The sequence below is a fragment of the Crocuta crocuta genome, unplaced genomic scaffold, assembly GCF_008692635.1.
Source record: "Crocuta crocuta isolate KB4526 unplaced genomic scaffold, BGI_CrCroc_1.0 scaffold95, whole genome shotgun sequence".
In the NCBI taxonomy this organism is placed as follows: Eukaryota; Metazoa; Chordata; class Mammalia; order Carnivora; family Hyaenidae; genus Crocuta; species Crocuta crocuta.
In genome coordinates, this window is record NW_027530971.1 from 210,396 (window position 1) to 228,737 (window position 18,342).

General features: G+C 46.0%; 1 protein-coding gene across 1 annotated transcript in view; it reads right to left on the bottom strand.

The window, feature by feature from the left end:
- ABCA1 (ATP binding cassette subfamily A member 1) overlaps positions 1–18,342 on the bottom strand; it is a 130,774-nt gene that overhangs the window by 30,670 nt on the left and 81,762 nt on the right. Inside the window, exons 12-25 of the mRNA XM_077769825.1 lie at positions 17,681–17,878; positions 16,702–16,907; positions 15,717–15,893; positions 13,535–13,757; positions 11,581–11,802; positions 10,951–11,155; positions 9,774–9,887; positions 7,521–7,692; positions 5,862–5,993; positions 4,855–4,997; positions 4,502–4,639; positions 3,262–3,482; positions 1,954–2,026; positions 801–1,003 (exon numbers count right to left, since the gene is read on the bottom strand). Of these exons, the coding sequence (XP_077625951.1) occupies positions 801–1,003; positions 1,954–2,026; positions 3,262–3,482; positions 4,502–4,639; positions 4,855–4,997; positions 5,862–5,993; positions 7,521–7,692; positions 9,774–9,887; positions 10,951–11,155; positions 11,581–11,802; positions 13,535–13,757; positions 15,717–15,893; positions 16,702–16,907; positions 17,681–17,878 (2,427 nt within the window). The remainder of the gene's footprint in view (positions 1–800; positions 1,004–1,953; positions 2,027–3,261; positions 3,483–4,501; positions 4,640–4,854; positions 4,998–5,861; positions 5,994–7,520; positions 7,693–9,773; positions 9,888–10,950; positions 11,156–11,580; positions 11,803–13,534; positions 13,758–15,716; positions 15,894–16,701; positions 16,908–17,680; positions 17,879–18,342) is intronic.

Consider the following 18,342-nt stretch of genomic DNA (forward strand, 5'->3'; position numbering starts at 1 on the left):
TCCCTTCCAGGGCGATGGCCCCAAATCTCTGAGTAAGCTAGCACTGTGGTAAGTCATCCAAGACAGAATGATCAAATCCCCATTACTAGAAATATTATGTCAGGGATTCAAATATCAGAAGAGAATGTGAACTAGCCAATGATTTCTAAATGCTGAACTACAGACCACAGCCTGGGAAGCATGTCATAAAAGCACAGACATTAAGGCCTTACTTCCAGAAATTCTGACTCAGAGACCCTGGCACTGAAGCTTGGAATTTTACTGTCAGTAATATCTCCAGATGATTTTTGCTGCATGGCCAAGGCTGGAGACAACTGGGCCACACAACTTTTGTATCCACACAACTTTTGTATCCCTCCAGGTCTATGATGTTCTGTCTCGAAAGGGAAGTGCTGCTACACAGTAAAAAGTATGGGCTTTGCAGCCCATACTGAATCATCCCTGATGCTCAGCTCAGCATTCTCGAGTGCCCACTTTTTCATATTATGAGGATTAAGTTACAATTTTTTTTAAAAAATGCACCCAGTTTAACACCAGGCACACACAGATTCTCCATAAATGTTGGCTATTTCCTATGCATGGCCATGACACAGCCACACCAGGGAGCAATCCTAATACAGCTCTCCCGTTATCTCACACCACAAATTTAAAGGTTAACTTGGCCAACAATAGCCCAATATCAATGGCCTAAGTGCGCAATAACCTGCCCTGGGAAATCCTATTCCCCTGGGAAAAAGCAGACTGCCTGTCTGGCCTTGGGACCACAGGCTCCACTCTACTCTGACAGTCACTTAACTTACTTCTTCCAGCGTAGTCTCCGAGATGCCATAACTAGAGATGCCCAGGTCTGAGAGCCGGTCATCAATCTCATGGAAGAGTTCCACAAAGGCCCCCTCTTTGGCAGCTTCATAGGGCAGCACGTAAGTCAGCTCATGCCCAATGTCTTCCACTAGCCGGGCCTCAGCTACATGCTTCCTGATGAGGCTGGAGATAGCGGAGACATCTGTAGGGACCAAATCACAGTGATGGCTCAGCCAGCTCAGGGGCTGCACATGAAAGGCCAGCCATGCTCCACCCTTTCCCCTTGCCTACTCCTCAGAAGCCAGCTGGCCACACAGGACACGTCCCAGATACTTAAGTCAGTCCACATGTTCATCTCTGGCCTGAGAGTTTCTGGGGGGTGAGGACTGGGTCTTATTCACCCTTTTATCACCAACACCAGGCACACTGTAGTTTCTCAGTACATAAGTATAGAAAGGATGGAAGGGCAAATGGGTAGATGTGCAAAAGACTTCTGAGGTTGAAAGCTTTGTACCTACTGCCTCAACTCTATGATTCTTCAATGGAAAACTTGAGTTAAAGGATTCTTCACCCTTCCTAACCTTCTTAGGAGGCTCCTTCTATTTACCTTAATAAAAGGGCTAATCAAACAGTTCATGGAAAGAGACATCTCCCTGGAAAATGTCAGTTGGTAAAACTGGGCAGAGACCTACTCAGTAGAGCCTCCTGCTCCCTAAGTGTTAATTGTGATGCCGGCCTCCTATATATACCTCCTGAAGAAGACCTAGCAGGCTATTCTCCATCTCCTGGGTTCTCGCTCTCCTTCATTACTGAGCTCCAATCCCTCCCTGTGGCTTGACCCTCAGCAACTCATCCTTGGTCTCCAGTGTCCAGCCAGATCCATTCCCCCAGGAGGTACCACCCACCCCCAATCATGTCAGCCTCTAGGGGACACTGCCCTTCCAGCTCCCAGGCCAAGCCCCAGGCTCCCCAGCAAGCATTAAGCCAACCTGCCACCAAGCTGCACCCTTCACCCACAGCCACCCAGTCCCAGCCCAGCAGCAAACCTTGAGTCAGCGCCACCAGCCTCTGCACCTCTCCTCCTCTGCCTCCACTCTGCCCAGCTGGGGGAAGCTCAGGCACCACCTGAATAAGAAACCCCAGAGTCCTTACCGATGGTCAGCGTGTCACTTTCATGGTCGCTGCCCAGGCCAGCATCAGAACTGCTCTGAGAAACACTGTCCTCCTGATGGCAAAGAAGGAGGTGAGAATGGGTCAGGGACTGAGCAAGGTACAGCCACCAGCACCTTCGCTGGGGAGGGCTTCCATAAGGCTCTATTGTGTGAGAACTGGAAAGGCTTCTCCTGGGAAGCAATGGACTGGGCAGCCATGGCTTCCGAAGCCACTGTCTGACATGCATCTGCTGTATGGATGGGAGGTCAGGAAGCAGAGCTGTCTATGGGACGGTGCCGGCCAATGAATGCTGTCGTCAGGCATTCACTAACCTTCCAAGACATGGGATTTACCTGGCTAACTGGTCCAGTGCTTCTCAGGCTTTAATTTGTGTTTAGTCACTCAGGGATCTTGTTAAAATGCAGATTCTGATTTAATGAGTCAGGGCTAGACCCACATTTCTGCCTTTCTAACAAGCTCCCAAGTAATCCCAATGTTTCTGGTCCTCAGACCACACTTTGAGTAACTGGGCACTAGTTAGAAGGTAAATAAATGGACAGAAGTTGAAGGTTGGAATGTAAATGTCTTAAGTGCCACTGGTTCCAACAAACAAACCATTCTCAGGCATAGACTGAGGAACAGAGGAAAACATACCTGGTTATTGGGTTCTGGTCCCACCTCTTATTTACCTGCTGGATGACCTTGAATAAACCACATAATTCCTACAAACCTCACTTCCCTAACCTAGGTTGATAATCACAATACCTCTCTTCCCAAAGTTGCTCTGCACTTTGAGATGATAGAAGTTTAAAAAAAAAAAAGTTTGTAAATGATAACAAGGCTACAAAGAATTGACTATTACCATTACATTCTTTTATGCCCAGAATCTGTTAGGGTGAGTGTTGGGCATGAAATCAGTGCTCAATAAATATTTGCTGTTTTGTAGGTTAAAAGTTAGGGTCAGTGAAACCTAGGGGTAATAAGCAACAATGGCAGGGCATTCTGGAACTAGCTTTCCTCACTCTTGGCACGTCTTTTTCATTTGATATAAAGCCCTCTAAGGACCCACTCAATCACTCACCATGCCTCCATAGGAAACAGGAAGTGGGATTCAACCAAGCTCGTACTGCAGGAACACAAGCCTCCTGAGCTTTCTACAAAGTATGATGTGGCTTCAAAGGGACCATAGCATAGGGACATGGTGACCCCCATGCAGCAGAGCAGGGTGGAGGTGGACAAGCCACTCACAGCCAACTAGCTCTGACTCCCTGGACCCAGCACCAACCCAGCACTGAAAACACAACTCACCTTCTTCAGGTAAGACACAGTGCTACTGCTATTTCTGCAGGAACTGAGGGAGGATTCCACATCCTTCTTGACCAGGGTCAGGTAGTAGCCTGTTCCCAGCTGGTTCTTCAGAAACAGGGAGGAGCCCACACAGCACAGCTTCCCATGGGAAATGATGGCAATCCTGTCTCCCAGGATATCTGCTTCATCCATGTGGTGCGTGGAGAGAATAATGGTGCGGCCTGCCAAACACAAACACAAGGATGTGGGACCAGTGAGGCCCGTTGGTTCTTACTGACTGAAGCAGCTGGAACTACAGAAATCTTAGCAGGGCACAAGGCAGAATCCAAGGCAGAAAGACCTGGAAGCCTGTGTGGCCATGACCCTGAAGATGGCAAAGCCATCCTCACAGATTCTGCATCCTCACAGAAAAAAGAACAGGAACATTCACTTGGGAACATGCCACATTGTCAGGCAGCGTGTAAGGGGTCTGCATGTGTTCTCGAGTAACTTAATCTTCTATGAAGCAGGTACTGCTGTTACGATAGGTAAAGAAACTAAAACAACTTAAATGACATTTCCAAGGTCTCAGGGCTAGAGCTGGCCCCAGAGTCCATGATCCTCATTTGCTCATCTACTCTTGTTCCAACACATATATGGCACCAGGTTGGGAACAGAGATGAACAAAGACACAGCCTCTGTTCTCGGCAATCTCAGCCTAGAGGGGAACCTAGTTACAATAGACATTTCTGAGTTCTATGCTAGAGGTAGTTCTCGTGACCTTTATCTCCATTTTCTTTCTTTCTGGTCCCTATATCAGGAAGCCTAAATTTTAAGTGTCCTATAAACCAGGACTTCCCCATCCAAGCCATGAGTGAGCACAGAACTTTAAGAAGTCTGAGGGGCACCTGGGTGGCACAGTCAGTAAAGCGTCTGACTTCAGCTCAGGTCACGCATGATCTCACAGTTCACAATTTCAAGCCCCACATTGGGCTCTGGGCTGACAGCTCAGAACCTGGAGCCTGCTTTGGATTTGGTGTCTCCCTGTCTCTCTGCCCCTCCCCTGCTTGCACTCTGTCTCTATCTCAAAAATAAACGTTGAAAAAAATTTTTTAAGAGAAAAGAAGTCTGACAATTTCCTTGAGAAGCAATTCTGTTGTTCTAGCAACAACAGCCATAAGACAGCTCCAGCCATACTTCTCAAGAGTCTCTCCATCTCTCCCTCCCAGTCCATAAGTCAAAATAAATACACATTGGCTACCTTGTCGGTATTTCAACAATAGTTCCCATATTCCCCTGCGGGAGTAAGGGTCCACGCCAGCTGTGGGCTCATCCAGAATGACAACCTTGGATCCTCCAACAAAGGCCAAAGCCACAGACAGTTTTCTTTGCATTCCACCTAGGAGAGAGAGAGAGATGTTCCAGGACTGGCCCCAGACAGCAAAGGCAGAGGTGTTGAGAGACGAATGGAGGCACCTACCTGGGGACAAGCCAGGGACCCATTTATGACCTACTCACCCACCTCTCCCCCACTCCCCCCACTGGAACACTGGGGCAGCTATTGTTTCTACAGTGTGTATATGTGGGGGAGATTGTTGAAGGAGGGCAACTCACCTGAGAGCTGACTTGTTTTGCTTTTCAGTTTGCTGGGCGGCAACCCAACATCCAGGGCCATTTGCTCCATCTCTGCTTTCACATGCTTCTCTGAGAGTCCTTTTAGACGAGCATAGAACCAGATGTGTTCTTCTACAGTCAGCCTGGGGACACAGGGCAGGTCAGATCTGCACCCCACAGGCTATATCACAATACAGTGCTTCCTGACCCAGAACAGAATAGGCATATTTCCATAGCCCTTTGCCCCAAACCTTTTCCTAATTTATCTACTTCTAAAAATTAATATGAAGAATCAAGATAGAATAATAAGCAACCACCTGAGCTGCTAAAGAAGCCAAAGCTGTAATGTGACAGGTCCTTTCCAGCCATTTCCCAGCAGTCCTGGCCACCACACAGCAGGCAATTGCAACTTTCAATCTCAGGACCTCAAAGGGCCCACCCTACAGCCCCATCAACCAAGAAACTGGCTCAGCAATTACCTGGAACAGCCCTTCTGAACCTCAAAGGACCTCAGACTACACAAGAAGGGAGGTCCCTGTGGAGGACACAAGCCTAAGCCGCTCACTTTAGGTAAGAGGAAATTGGGGCCCAGAAGGGGAGAAGTCCTTGCCCAAAGTCACAGAGCTCAGGTCTTTTTCTGCTACAGCAGAGCAGGAAATGTTGGGCCATCGTGACAAAGGCCTTGAGGCACTGCCAGGTTCTGGGCAGTAGAGCCGCTGCTGGCATCAGGGAAGCATGAGGAGGGAGAGGAGATGGGCTAATTGGCCCTCTAAAATGTCAGCAATGGAGCGCACTACTTCCCAAGCCCTCAACCACCAGCCAGACTGATGGGACCTCTCCGGCCCAACAATCACCTCCTGATTTTCCTAAAACAATGGACAATCGGGTCTCACCTCCCTGCATGGTTACCCCCACAGAAGGTAAAATGCTTAAGTCCCAGTCTGCCCATGACTCAGGGCACACACATCCAGAGAGGGCCTGCTTCTCACAGTGCTGCTGGTACTCACATGTCAAATAGCACGTTGTGCTGGGGGCAGACCCCCAGGTTCTGCCGGATGGTGCTCATCTCAAAGCGAATGTCTTTCCCCAGGATGTAGGCAGTGCCCGAGGTGGGAGGAAACAACCCAGTCAGGATTGACCTGAGGACACAAATTCCCAAGTACAAGAGTCAGTGTTAATCCCTCTCCTCTGAAATGCTCCACGCCAGGCTGCAGTCAGGACAGCTATGGCAGGGGTAACAACCGTCCCACACCCCCATTCCTTCCTAACAGACCCTAACGGACTCCCACAAAACAAAGAAGTCTTTGCCTTAGTGAATAACTAGGAGTGCGCCTATGTGTTGGAAAGAGCAGTATCAAGAGAAGTGTTTTTCAACAAAGATTCCAATTTGCAATGAAAAGTACAGTTGGAGGGGTGCCTGGGTGACGATGTCCTTTAAGCGTCCGACTCCTGATCTCAGCACAGGTTATGATCTCACAATTAATGAATTCAAGACCCACATTGGGCTCTGTGCTGCCGATGCAGAGCCTGCTTGGGATTCTGTCTCTCCTTCCCTCTGCCCCTCCCTCACTTGTAAGCACATGCGCCTTCTCTCAGTATAATAAACTTTTAAAAATTTAAAAACAAGGAAGTACTGTTTGAAACACGCACTTTGTAAGTCTAAAATCATATCCATGAAAAACGGAAAAACCAGAACAAGTTATTCAAAGATAAAAATCATTTTTGTGTTAGGCAGTAGGGCTTTTGTGTGCTTTTTAAAAGGGTGGCTCAGTCAGTTGGTTAAGCGTCACACTTCAGCTCAGGTCATGATCTCACAGCTCATGAGTTAGAGCCCTGCACTGGGCTCTGTGCTGACAGCTTGGAGCCTGGAGCCTGCTTCGGATTGTGGGTCTCCCTCTCTCTCTCAAACATTAAAAAAAAACTAAAAAACCAAAAACCTCTCTCTCTGTCCCTCTCCTGCTTGTGCTCTGTCTCTCTCTCTCAAAATTAAAAAAAAAAAAACCTAAAAACCAAAAATAAATATTATCTGCAATGTTCATATATTGATTTTGCATTAACAAAAGAAGAAGAAGAAGAAGGAAAGGAAAAAGAAAAAAAAGAACAAGAAAAGGTCATTATCCCCAAAGGCATACCCTTTGCAACAGATGAGGGACCACACTGAAAGTCACTGAGGCTAACTCTGGTGTTTATGGCTCGTGCTCCCTTCTGAGACTGGCCACTGTAAGGTCTTTATAGGTCCCTATAGGTCCCAGAGAGGGCAGTCATATGGCCAGCTGTCTGGCCGTATTTCATACCTCCTGAGCGACAGAGTTCCTGGAAATCACTACTTCTCTCCAACATATCAAATCTTTCTTCCCACATTCTTGCTTCAGAGTTCTAACCAAACTGGCTATCACAGCCTCATGTTCTAGGAACAGTACAGAATTCTGAGAACTCTATGAGAAAGGTCATCAAGAGGCTCCTAGGCAGTTTTAGACTTAAGAAATAACATCTAGCAAAAACCAGCGCCAAAAAATCACTCTTGTGATTAGATAATATCCTACATTCATCAGCACCTCATGTGCTCTGCCTCTGCCTCAGTGACCAGTGCAATGTCCTTACATATGGGTTTCTGACTGCACTACGGAACCTTCTTGTGGCTTCTTAGAGCCACACCCGCTTCTTACATGGTGGTGGTCTTCCCAGCTCCATTGTGGCCCAGAAAGGAGGTAATCTGGCCCTCATAGAAATTCAAGGCCAGGCCATCAACAGCCACCTTCATGCCGTCTCGGTAAACCTTCATCAGGTTCTGAATGGACACGCCCAGCTTCAGGTGTGTGGGCTCCTCCTCCATGCAAACTGTCAGAAGGCAGAAGACGGGAATGAACTCACAGCAAGTACTGACAAGTGGAGCACAAAGACACAGGGGCTCTGACCGTACTTTCAGAACCGTCCTCTCTCCATGGATACTTCTGGTTTCTCAGGCAAGCAGGCGACTAACATTTATTTCGGGTCTATTTGGGCAGTAGTGGTGATGCAAATTCACTGATAAAGGAGGATTCACGGTCTTTGGGAGAAAAAGATTTGACAAGCACTTAAAATATATGAGGCTAGGGGTGCCTGGGTAGCTCAGTTGGTTAACTATCTAACTCTGCATTTCCACTCAGGTGATGATCTCATGATTCACGGGACTGAGTCCTACATTGAGCTCCTGCATCAGTGTGGGGCCTGCTTGAGATTCTTTCTCTCTCTTTCCCTCTCCCTCTGCCCTTCCCCCCGCTCATGCACACATACACCTCTCACAAAATAAACAAACACATACACAAAAAATACACTAAGAAAATAGAAGGTTAAAATTTGTTTAAAAAAACATATATCAAAAAATGCCATGGAACTGAGGAATAGCCAGCCCATGCAACACTACTCAGGAATAAAAAGGAAGGAACTATTGATACACATCACAACTTGGATGGATCTCAGGGGAATTCCGCTGAGTGACAAAAAGTCAATCTTGAAATGTTACATACTATGTGGTTCCATTTAGATCACATTCTATAAATAATAAAACATACAAGTGGAGAACAGATTAGTGGCTGGCAGGTGTCAGGGACCGAGGGAAAAATGAGGTGCCTATGGCTTTCAAATAGCAGAATAAGGGGGTCTGTGTTGATCGAACAGTTCTGCATCTTGATTGGGCTAGTAATTACGTGGATCTGCATGTGACAAAGTGCGCAGAACTAAATACACACACACACACGAATGAGTCCATGTAAAACTGGTCCAGTCTGAAGAAGATCTATGAGTTGTATCAATGTCAATTTCCTGCATTTGATACTGTCCTATAGTTATGTAAGGGGTTACCACTGGGGGAAACTGAATGAAAGGCACAAGGGAACCATCCCCCCCAGACTATTTTTTGCAACTTCCATGAGTCAGTAATTATTTTAAATTAAAAGGCTTTCCGTTTGTCAGAGCTATGCAGTCTCAGAAGAGGAAGTGACTGACCACCTAGAAATCTAGAAGAACTGCTCAGGGGAAGGGGTACAGAACTGTGTCTTGAGGAAGGAGTAGTAATTTAGAGGGCAGGCAAGTTAGAGAAAGGGATCTTCCATGAGAGGACACAGCATGTACAAAGGCACAGAGATGTGGGAGAGCATGACATGTCCTGGCAACGGTGAGCAGTTCTAGGTGATTCAGAATTAGGTGTAAACAGGAGTCTGGGCCAGCAGAGTAGAAACAGCAGGAGAAAAGGCTGGGATAGTAGGCAAGGCCAGTTGTAAGTTGTCTACTATGCCTGCTAAGGAACGTCAGACTTTTCCACTGGTAACTAGGCGAAGGCACCGAAGACATCAACAGAAAAGGGACTTATTAAGTACTTAGGAAGCCACATTGAACACAAAGATAGTTTCTCTCCAAGAACCCAAGCCAACAGCTCAGAAGGCAAAGCCTTTGCTAAACTGTGGGCACCTTCATCAACAGTTACGAGCCAGGAGAGGATTAGGTCTCTGGGTAATGAAGGGTAAGAATATCAAGAAGCACAGGCTGAGCTCTGGCAGCCACTTGGTGTCAGCCTACACAGGTTCATATATCTATCACTATGACAAGACAGACAGTGAGGTTATGGTTCCACAATCACAGTTGTCCTTACCTCTTCCTCCTAGCTATTAATGTATTGTAAAGAATATGTGTTGGAAGAAGGTATATGTGTGTAAGTATAGAGATCAAGGGCTTCCTTCTTAGAAGCCAAGAAAACAAAGACAATGTCCCTCAGGGACCCAGATAGCAACTCCCCGATAAGTCAACAAAAGCACTGGACACAAGTTGCATGGGAGAATTTGGAGAGATGCACTGCATGTGATTTCTCTCCCCCTAGAGTGGTTTTATGTTCTCTAAGGGGAAAAGCCATCCTTTGCCCCTGACCATCACNCAGCAGCACTTACTTTCTGATATTCCCTTCTGGCTGGAACCAGGGTGGCTCTTCTCATCACTTTCCTCACCAAACCAGTAGGATTTGGTGCAAGGAAAATACCAGGGCCTGGGTATTCCATACTGGCCTGAAAGCAAAGATAAAAACCAAGATGTAAGACAAGATTGGCAACATGCTAGCATTCCCGAGGTATCCCAGCCAGAACTACTCCCTCCTTGACACAGCCTCTGGAGATGGGACAGACTGGGATGGAGATGGCGGTAGGGGGATCTAACACTTGCTGAGACCTAATAAATATACATTCTATACCTCTCTGAATCCTCAAACAACCCCATGAGGCAGGTTATCAGCCCCATTTTACAGATGAGGACACTGAGTAGCCTACCCAAGGTCACTCAGCCAGTAAGTGAAGAACTCAGAATCTGAATCCAGATCTGTATGACACAAAATTGCATCTTCTGTGCAGGAAGCTCAGATAGAGGTCACATACATATGTTTCACACACATATGTTTCACATACACTCCCTTTTAGGAACATCAGGTGACCCAGAATCTGTTAAACCTTACTCTCTCAGACTGTGATCTACATAAAAATGTATCCAAGGTCTTGGTCAAGGAGATTTATTAAGGGAAGTACCAAATTGAATTTTATGAATGCTAATTTGATTGAATCACAGGACTTAGAGCCAACATCTCTTACTATTTATTCACAAGCAGTACTCAGGCAAATGAACATCTCCTGGTGGGAATTCTGGGGATAGAGAATCAGAGAACTGGGCCAGCACTGGAAGCAGGAATCTCCTGGACCAGCTGACCCAGTGTTACCCAACTGGGTTTGCCTCTAAGCACCAACATTTACCAGCTGTGTGTCCACAGGCAAGTTACTTCTTTGATTCATAGTTCTCTCATTTGCAAAAAAATGTATATGAGTAAATTCCGAAGTATATATAACACCTTGCACAGCACCTGGTGCACAGTGCTTGAGAAATGAGAGCTACGTCAGTAGTAAGAGTTATACTTTTAGCATCAGCTGCTTTTCCTTGGATTGTTTGCCTTGGGTCTAAAGCCCTAGCTACATTTCAGGGAGCCCCGGGCTCTGCAGAAATTCCAACACAAACACGGGAGAGCTCTGCAACTAGAAATGACATTTCCCTAGCAGATGGCTCACGCAGTGTGGAAGCTCCGTGTACCTGGAAAGACAGCCTCAATGTACCACGTCATCACTCCATAGATAAAGGTGTCGAACAGCATCATGGAGACTGACGTGGTGAGGTTGAAGCCATCTTCCTCCGTGGGGCTCTCAAACAGGTTGTCCCACTGCACCCCAATGCCCTGCTCCTCAAAAAGGGCAAAGTACTCACAGCCAAACCCAAAAGCCACAGGAGACAGCAGGCTCTGTGAGAAGGAGGCAAAAGTCACATATCCATCTCCTTGTCTTTCATTTTCTATCATTTCTAATGTAAAGTCCACCCAAAGAAATTTGAATTTGCAGAATGGATCAATTACAAGATATGGAAGTATTCACCTTCAGATCCCTTGAGGGTAGTGGGCTCACTAACAGCATATAAAAGGATTCTATTTATAAGTGCTCATTATGCACACACATTTCAGAAATGCAAGCATGATGGAGCGTAACACTTTTAAATTTTATGCTTCCAAAGATGCTCCAAAGGCTCAGCAATCTTGCACGCGTGCGCGTGCACACACACACACACAAACACCCCACCCCCAGATACACACACACTCCTCTCCTTTTCTCAGCCTCAACTACAAACACCGGGGGCTGTGCCCACAGCCACTGCCCACGGGCGGCTGCTCACCACGAAGATCTTGAGCGTGAAGCCTACATAGTCTTGCCATGCCACGCACAGGACGTAGGGCAGGTAGAGAATGAAGTAGATGATGCCCCCGCAGGCTGCCGCCAGGTTGGCTCTGGAGAAGAGTGTGCTGATCAGGAAGCACTGCAGGATGGTGACCACGGCAAACACAGACAGAAAGACAAACACCACGCTGGGATCGCTGTAGGGCAGCAGGTTTCCTAACTGGGAAAGAAGAGACCTGTTAAACGTGTTGCCCCAGAAAGCAAGCACATCCTTGCACCATCTATGGGAAGAAGCCAGGGCTTACTCACACTCATCTCAGAGAGAATATAGGGGAACAGTTCTTCCCATTGTTTTGATGAAGAAATTGAGGCCGAATAGAAGGACAGTGACTGGCCCAAGACCACACAGCAAAGTAATAGCAGAGGCAGGAACAGAAGAGTCCAGGGCTGAGATTCAGTTAGCTCCATCCCAATGGACAATTGTGTTCTTTTTTCTCAAAGAAATACCACTACCTGGTTTCTCCCTTCCTAAGAACTATGACACTCTCTCAGCATGAAGAAAGAGTTGTGGGAGACAGCACTCTAGGACTTCCCCTTCCAAAAGCAATGGAAAATGGCCAGGAAATCTGCTTATCCCCCCGTTGGTAACCTACTATGGGTTCTGCGTTCCCACAACCATCCAAACCTTTGTGGGCCTTTCAAGCCTCTCCTGGCCCAGTTCATCTGGGTATGTCTGCGTAGGGCTGGCCAGCGCGTGGCCCCAGAACAGTTCTTGCCCACCAGCCACAGGACCACTGCCTCCCACCACGGAGCTCCACCCCTGCAGTCAGATGTCAGAGCATGAGAAGGGGTTGATTTTAGCAAGGTCACTATTGGGTGACCTCAGTGAGGCCCTTCATTTTCCTTGACCTCATTTGCTGAGATGTTAACTGGGTTAGTGAAGCTACAAGAAGAAAGCACAGGTGATGTGCTCTAGACAGTGCTTGGCAATCAGTAAGTGCTCTTTGTAACTAACAGTAGCTAGGATTCAACTAAATGTTAGCTCCTATCCCTTTGCACTCCCCTCACTTTGAAAATATTTATTTTTAACATGATGCAACCTTAAAACAAATGGTTGTAAGGAAAGAAAATTGGTATATAAACCTATTAATATATGCGGTGGGCACAGAATAGCACTGCCCAGAGTCCCCTTGGAGGACTGTTGCCTGGCGGTCACAGAAGACAGCTGTCAACTAGGTATCAACTCCTCTGGGTCTGTCACAGCCACAAAACTGCCTGGCCCTGGGGGATATCATTCCAATGACTGACTGAGGGGACTGGGGTATGGGGTATCAGGGAGGGAGGCCTTGGGACTGGGTATTTCAGCTCAATGAAGGACAATTCCAGCAAGCTGTGTAAGCTCCAGAGCGACCGTGGGGCTGGCCCTGCACTGCATTTCATACCTCCTCCGTCTGCTCAATCCTGCATACTCCCCATCTGTCCCATAGATGCTGATCCCTAATAAATACCAATAAACGCACCAAACTCTGTCTCAGGCTCTGCTTCCAGAAAAACCTAACCTGCAATAATACGGATCTCTCAGATTATGGTTTTTATAAATTCTGGCAGAATCACTACCCAATACATCTAAGGAAATGAACAGCAATCAGATGCTGCCATGGACCACTGACATCTGCCAACCAGATGTCAGGGCATAGTAAGTGTGTGCCTACCTGGGAAGCAAAAGCCCTGGGTTCTAGCCCTGCTCAGCCACCAGCCAGCTGGGCTGACCCCTGGGCAAGTCACTGCCCCTCTCTGGGCCTCACTCTTCCCAAATGTAAAAAGAGAAAATTTCAAAAGATGACATGTATGACCCCTTCCCTCCCAAATACTCTTTGCTTTACTTCTCACACAGCAGGTGTTGGGCTGTGTAGAAGCTCCCTGACAGCAGGGAGCTGGTGTGGCAGCCTTACTTTCAGGATGACCACCAGCAGGCTGGCGCTCACGAGCAGAGGAATGAGGCTGCTGATGAACCAGCTGAACCAGAGGATGCCGTTGTCCAGGCCCATGATGCGCATGGTCTCCTTCAGCCTCGCCTCTTTCTCATATACAATGCCCTTGATGATCACAGCCACAGAGTAGATCCAGGCCAGCGTCATGAACAGAGGCATCGACCGGCTCATCACCCGCAGGAAGCTGCAGGCCCCAGGAAAGGGAGGAGAAATAGAGAGAGTGAGAATTGGGCTCAGAGGCCAGTGCCCTCAAGCTTGTGTGCAAGAGGAACCCCCAAGATGGAGCCCATGAGGGGCAGGACCTCCGGACTGTGAAATGTATAGGTTATCAAATGCTTCATAAGGAGCGCAACATACTGACAGTCAGACCAATGGAGTGCTGCCAAGTGGAATTTCTGTGGGGCCTGCTTTAGCCATGAGGTAACTACGAGGTGCACATTACTTTAAAGTACAAAAAAACCCAACTCCTTCTCTCACGGAAGTTCAACATCTCCAAGGTCCTCTCACTTTTGACTTGCACAACTTTTACCACAGATAATGTAGAAACAGATTCTAGGCAGCTCTTGTCAGTAATATTTCAAATTCCAAACTAGAATAAGAAATGCGGTACTGTGATGTTAAAGGGACACAGACTTTGGAAGCTGGAACTCCAGGCTCAAGGCCCTGCTTGACTATTTATGCACATACCTATGTGACAACAGGCAAAGGCCCTTAATGCTGCAAAGCTCCCAACCTGTCCTCATCTTAAGAGGTCCTTCCTAGAGTCAATCTCGGCTGAGGGGTTGGCTGGGGGCAGGGGTGGGGTTAGAGGGAGGGGTGGGGGTNATCTTTCTGAAGGTAAAATACAAGATAATTCAGGGTGACTTGGAAAAGCTAGAGTGAGCCATGCAGGGAAATCACTGCTCAATGCAAAGCAGAGAGCAAAGTACGAAGAGGCTCCCTGCTTCTTCAGCACTCTTGATCGCTACACACATACACCAGAGAATAAGAGAATTTCCAGAATTTGGAAGAAATGTTACATATCTTAGATGCCTGCAATAACTACACCTCTGCCTGTTCTTTCTTACAAGAAATCATTAGATCCAAAGGCACAGTTCCCACGAGATCTTGGCAGCTTAGTGACTAAGTACTGAAAGATTATCTAAAGTCTAAGATAAAAAAGGCCTTGTTCAGTCTTATTTGGATTGTTTAAAAATGTGATTTACCACTTATAAAGAGAAAGTGGATAAACTGACATGGAGTCAGTTTTTATGGGTCCAGATTGCTGTTCCTGTGTTTGGGGAATGTGTATCTGTGTGGATGTGCTTGCATGTGTTTGTTGCAACACTTTAAATTTGCAGTTTGAGCAAACTTTGACCAAAAAGGGAAGGGCGTAAAAAATGTAAGTACTGGGGCACGTGGATGGCTCAGATGGTTAAGCATCTGACTTCAGCTCAGGTCGTGATCTCACACATGATTCATGGGTTTGAGCCCTGCATCAGGCTCTGTGCTGACAGCCTGGAGCCTGAAGTCTGGAACCTGTTTCAGATTCTGTGTCTCCCTCTCTCTCTGCCCCTCCCTCACTTGCACTCTGTCTCCCTCTCTCTCAAAAATAAACTTAAAAAAATTTTTTTTAAATATTAAAACAATATATATATAAGTGCTGGTAACTATGGATAAAAAAAGGAAGGAGAACACCTGGGTGCCTCAGTCAGTGAGGCGTCTGACTGGATTTCAGCTCAGGTCATGGTCTCACGGGTTCATGAGATCAAGCCACATGTCAAGCTCTGTGCTACACCATGGAGCCTACTTGGGATTCTCTCTCTCCCTCTTTACCCCTCCTCTCTCTCAAAATAAACATTTAAAAAAAGGGGGGGGGGAGATGACCACTATGTGCACATGCATGTCAGTAACATGGATAGAATGGTCAACTACCTACAGTTAGCATCTTATCTCCTAAAATCTTCACTGAATTTCAAAAAAGATGTTCTTAACCAATATTAACACACATCTAAAATAAATAAAACCAAAGCATTCTATCTCCTTTGGTATGTATGCACATGCTTGTGTATGCATGTATGTATGTATGTACACGTGTGTATGTACTCCCTCTGGGGACAGAGTTAACCAGTTACGAGAAGATGGTGGCTTAGGGGTAACTTACATATCATCGACATAACAGGGGTAGGGCATCTGCTGCACATAAACACCAGTTTTCTTCTCAGTGCCGGTTAGCACCCTGATGATCGCCTGTTCCACCACATCTTGCAAGTAGGCAAAGCCTCCCCAAACGTACCGCATATCCTCAAAGGGGTCAGCCCGAGGACCCGGGTCCCAGTACCTAAAACCAAACCACAGGTGATCAAATATTCATTAGAATCATACACCAAAAAAAGCCAGGAGTAGCTTAGTCAGTTAAGTGTACAACTTGATGTCAGCTCGGGTCATGATTTCATGGTTTGTGAGTTCGATCCCTGTGTTTAACTCTGCACTGACAGCATGGAGCCTGCTTGGGATTGTTCTCTCTCTCCCTCTCTGCCCCTCCCCCACTCATGCTCTCAAAACAATATATAACCATTGTTTAAATAAATTGAAAAAACTTTTTAAAGCCTATCACTCACAATCCTGCCACCATTACAAAGCCACTATTTTCATTTCTGCATCTTATTTTCTGGTCTCAGCAAACATGTGCACACATTTTTAAACAGATATAATCAGTGTGGTCATCCCAACCTGCTGGTTTGGTTTTCTCCCCCTTCCTCTGCTACCTAACATTGCATCAAGTGGACATACCAAATTTTGCTTAATCATTCCCATTTATACTGGTTATTTGCCCTTTTTTGTAAAAATGGATAATGCTAGCCCAGCGAACCTAGAGCCTTTTCTTTTCTTTGTTTTCCTGTTGATTTAATGCTGTGGGATTAATTATCTTGAGCAGAGGTGCTGAATCAAAAGATGATTATTTTATGACCTCTGAAATAACAGTCTCTAAGTGTTGAATGTGCCACTTTTACCAAAATCATGCCACCAATTTGAGTTATTTTTTGGTGGAATTTCTACCACGTTATTAGTTAAAATGAAGTGCCTCCAGTCAAAATAGCTGCTCTTGATGTCCCCAAAACTGGCTGGTGTGGCAGGATTGAACTCACCCATCTTTGATTTTATTTGTCCTCTCCACATTATCAATGTCCATTCGGATCTTGTACTTGACATGATGGGGCAGCTCAACACTGCCAGGAGTGATTCCGGTGAACACGATCCCAGCCCAGAACTTCCTCTCATCCAGTAGCTCCATGGACTTGTTGATGAGCCGGACTTCCGTTGCTATGGGTTCGAGCTTGTTCAGGTTGACACACTGGTGGGAGCAGAACAGCCTTCATGAGAACACTGGTGGCCAGGGAAGACACTGTTCTAAGAGGGACATGCTAACTGCGTGCCATTTTTATCCCCACTCTCATCCTCTCCAAAGTCATTTTCCAATATTCAGTTGAGAACAGAGCCTTTTGTTTTTTAACTGTAATTTAAGAGAATGCTGGAAGCACTTAGAGTAAGTTACTTCCGTTGATTTTGTCGAACGAAAGAGGTTGAAACCATGATCATACCTCATTTTCCTCTGTTTTCCTGGCAATTCTGAATCATAACTAACCACGTAAGAAGACCGAAAATAAACAAACAAGAACACAAGAAACCACACACTCACAAAAAACACCTTATTTGTCCCTATTAAGTCACATAATTTTTTTAAACTAGATTTTTTAAAATGAAATTTATCCTATTAGATTTTAGATAAATTGAATAAATAATGCCTTTTTAAGGGCATGCTTTCTTGTCATTGGGTTTTGAGCTATATATAAAAACTTGGGAAAACGTAGAAGACCATGAACAAAAACCCTCTTGAGGAAAACAGAATAAAGCTAGAGTTAGGTCTGTTTATTCACACATTCAGTCATTCAACTAACATTTATTGAGTACCTTTTATACACCAAGTCCTGTATTAGGTTTGAGGGATACTACTGGAAATAAGACTAGACATTATTTCTCAACTTTCCTCCAATCCAAACCTTACTGCACCATCTCAGAGAAAGAAGCCGAAGACTTTTCTAAATGATCCATGGATCAGATCCTCACCTCCATGAAACGAGAGATGGTCCGAACTGCCTGGTTGGTCTCATTGAAGGCTTCTCTCCAGGTATACACAGAGCCATTAGCAGACTGGACATCCTCTGGGTGCTTGGCCAAAAATGCCAGGATGTCTTTAGCGGTCCAACCTAAGCCATCCAATTTCTGTTCCCAAAACTGGTCATTGCTTCTGCTGTCCAACAGTGTCTGCCGTTTCAATGAGAAAGTACAAGAAATAAACACCAACTAAATCTAGATACTGGGTCTTATAGGATTTACAAAACCTAACCTTTTCACATATGTTGTCTTTTTTTTTTATCTTCACAGAAAACTGTAAGGTAGTAATAGTGTTCCCATGTTACAGGTGAGAATACAGAGGAGGGGGAATAAAAGGTTATGATTTTAACCACAGCTGAGTCACAATGCTAACTGGCATGGAGCTGAAAGAAACTCAAAGTCAGACTAGTCTGAATCTAGTGCCCCTATGTTTCCAGCCTAGCTTAACAGGATCGACTACAGTAACAACAATGATCATACTTACTCTGTACAGTTTTTGTTAGATTTGTATGCTTTACCTCATACAACTCCATGAGGAAGATCGGTCTTAAAAGTTCCCATTTTTACAGATGAGAAAACAGGTCCAGAGTTCAAGTCCCTAATCTAAGTTCACA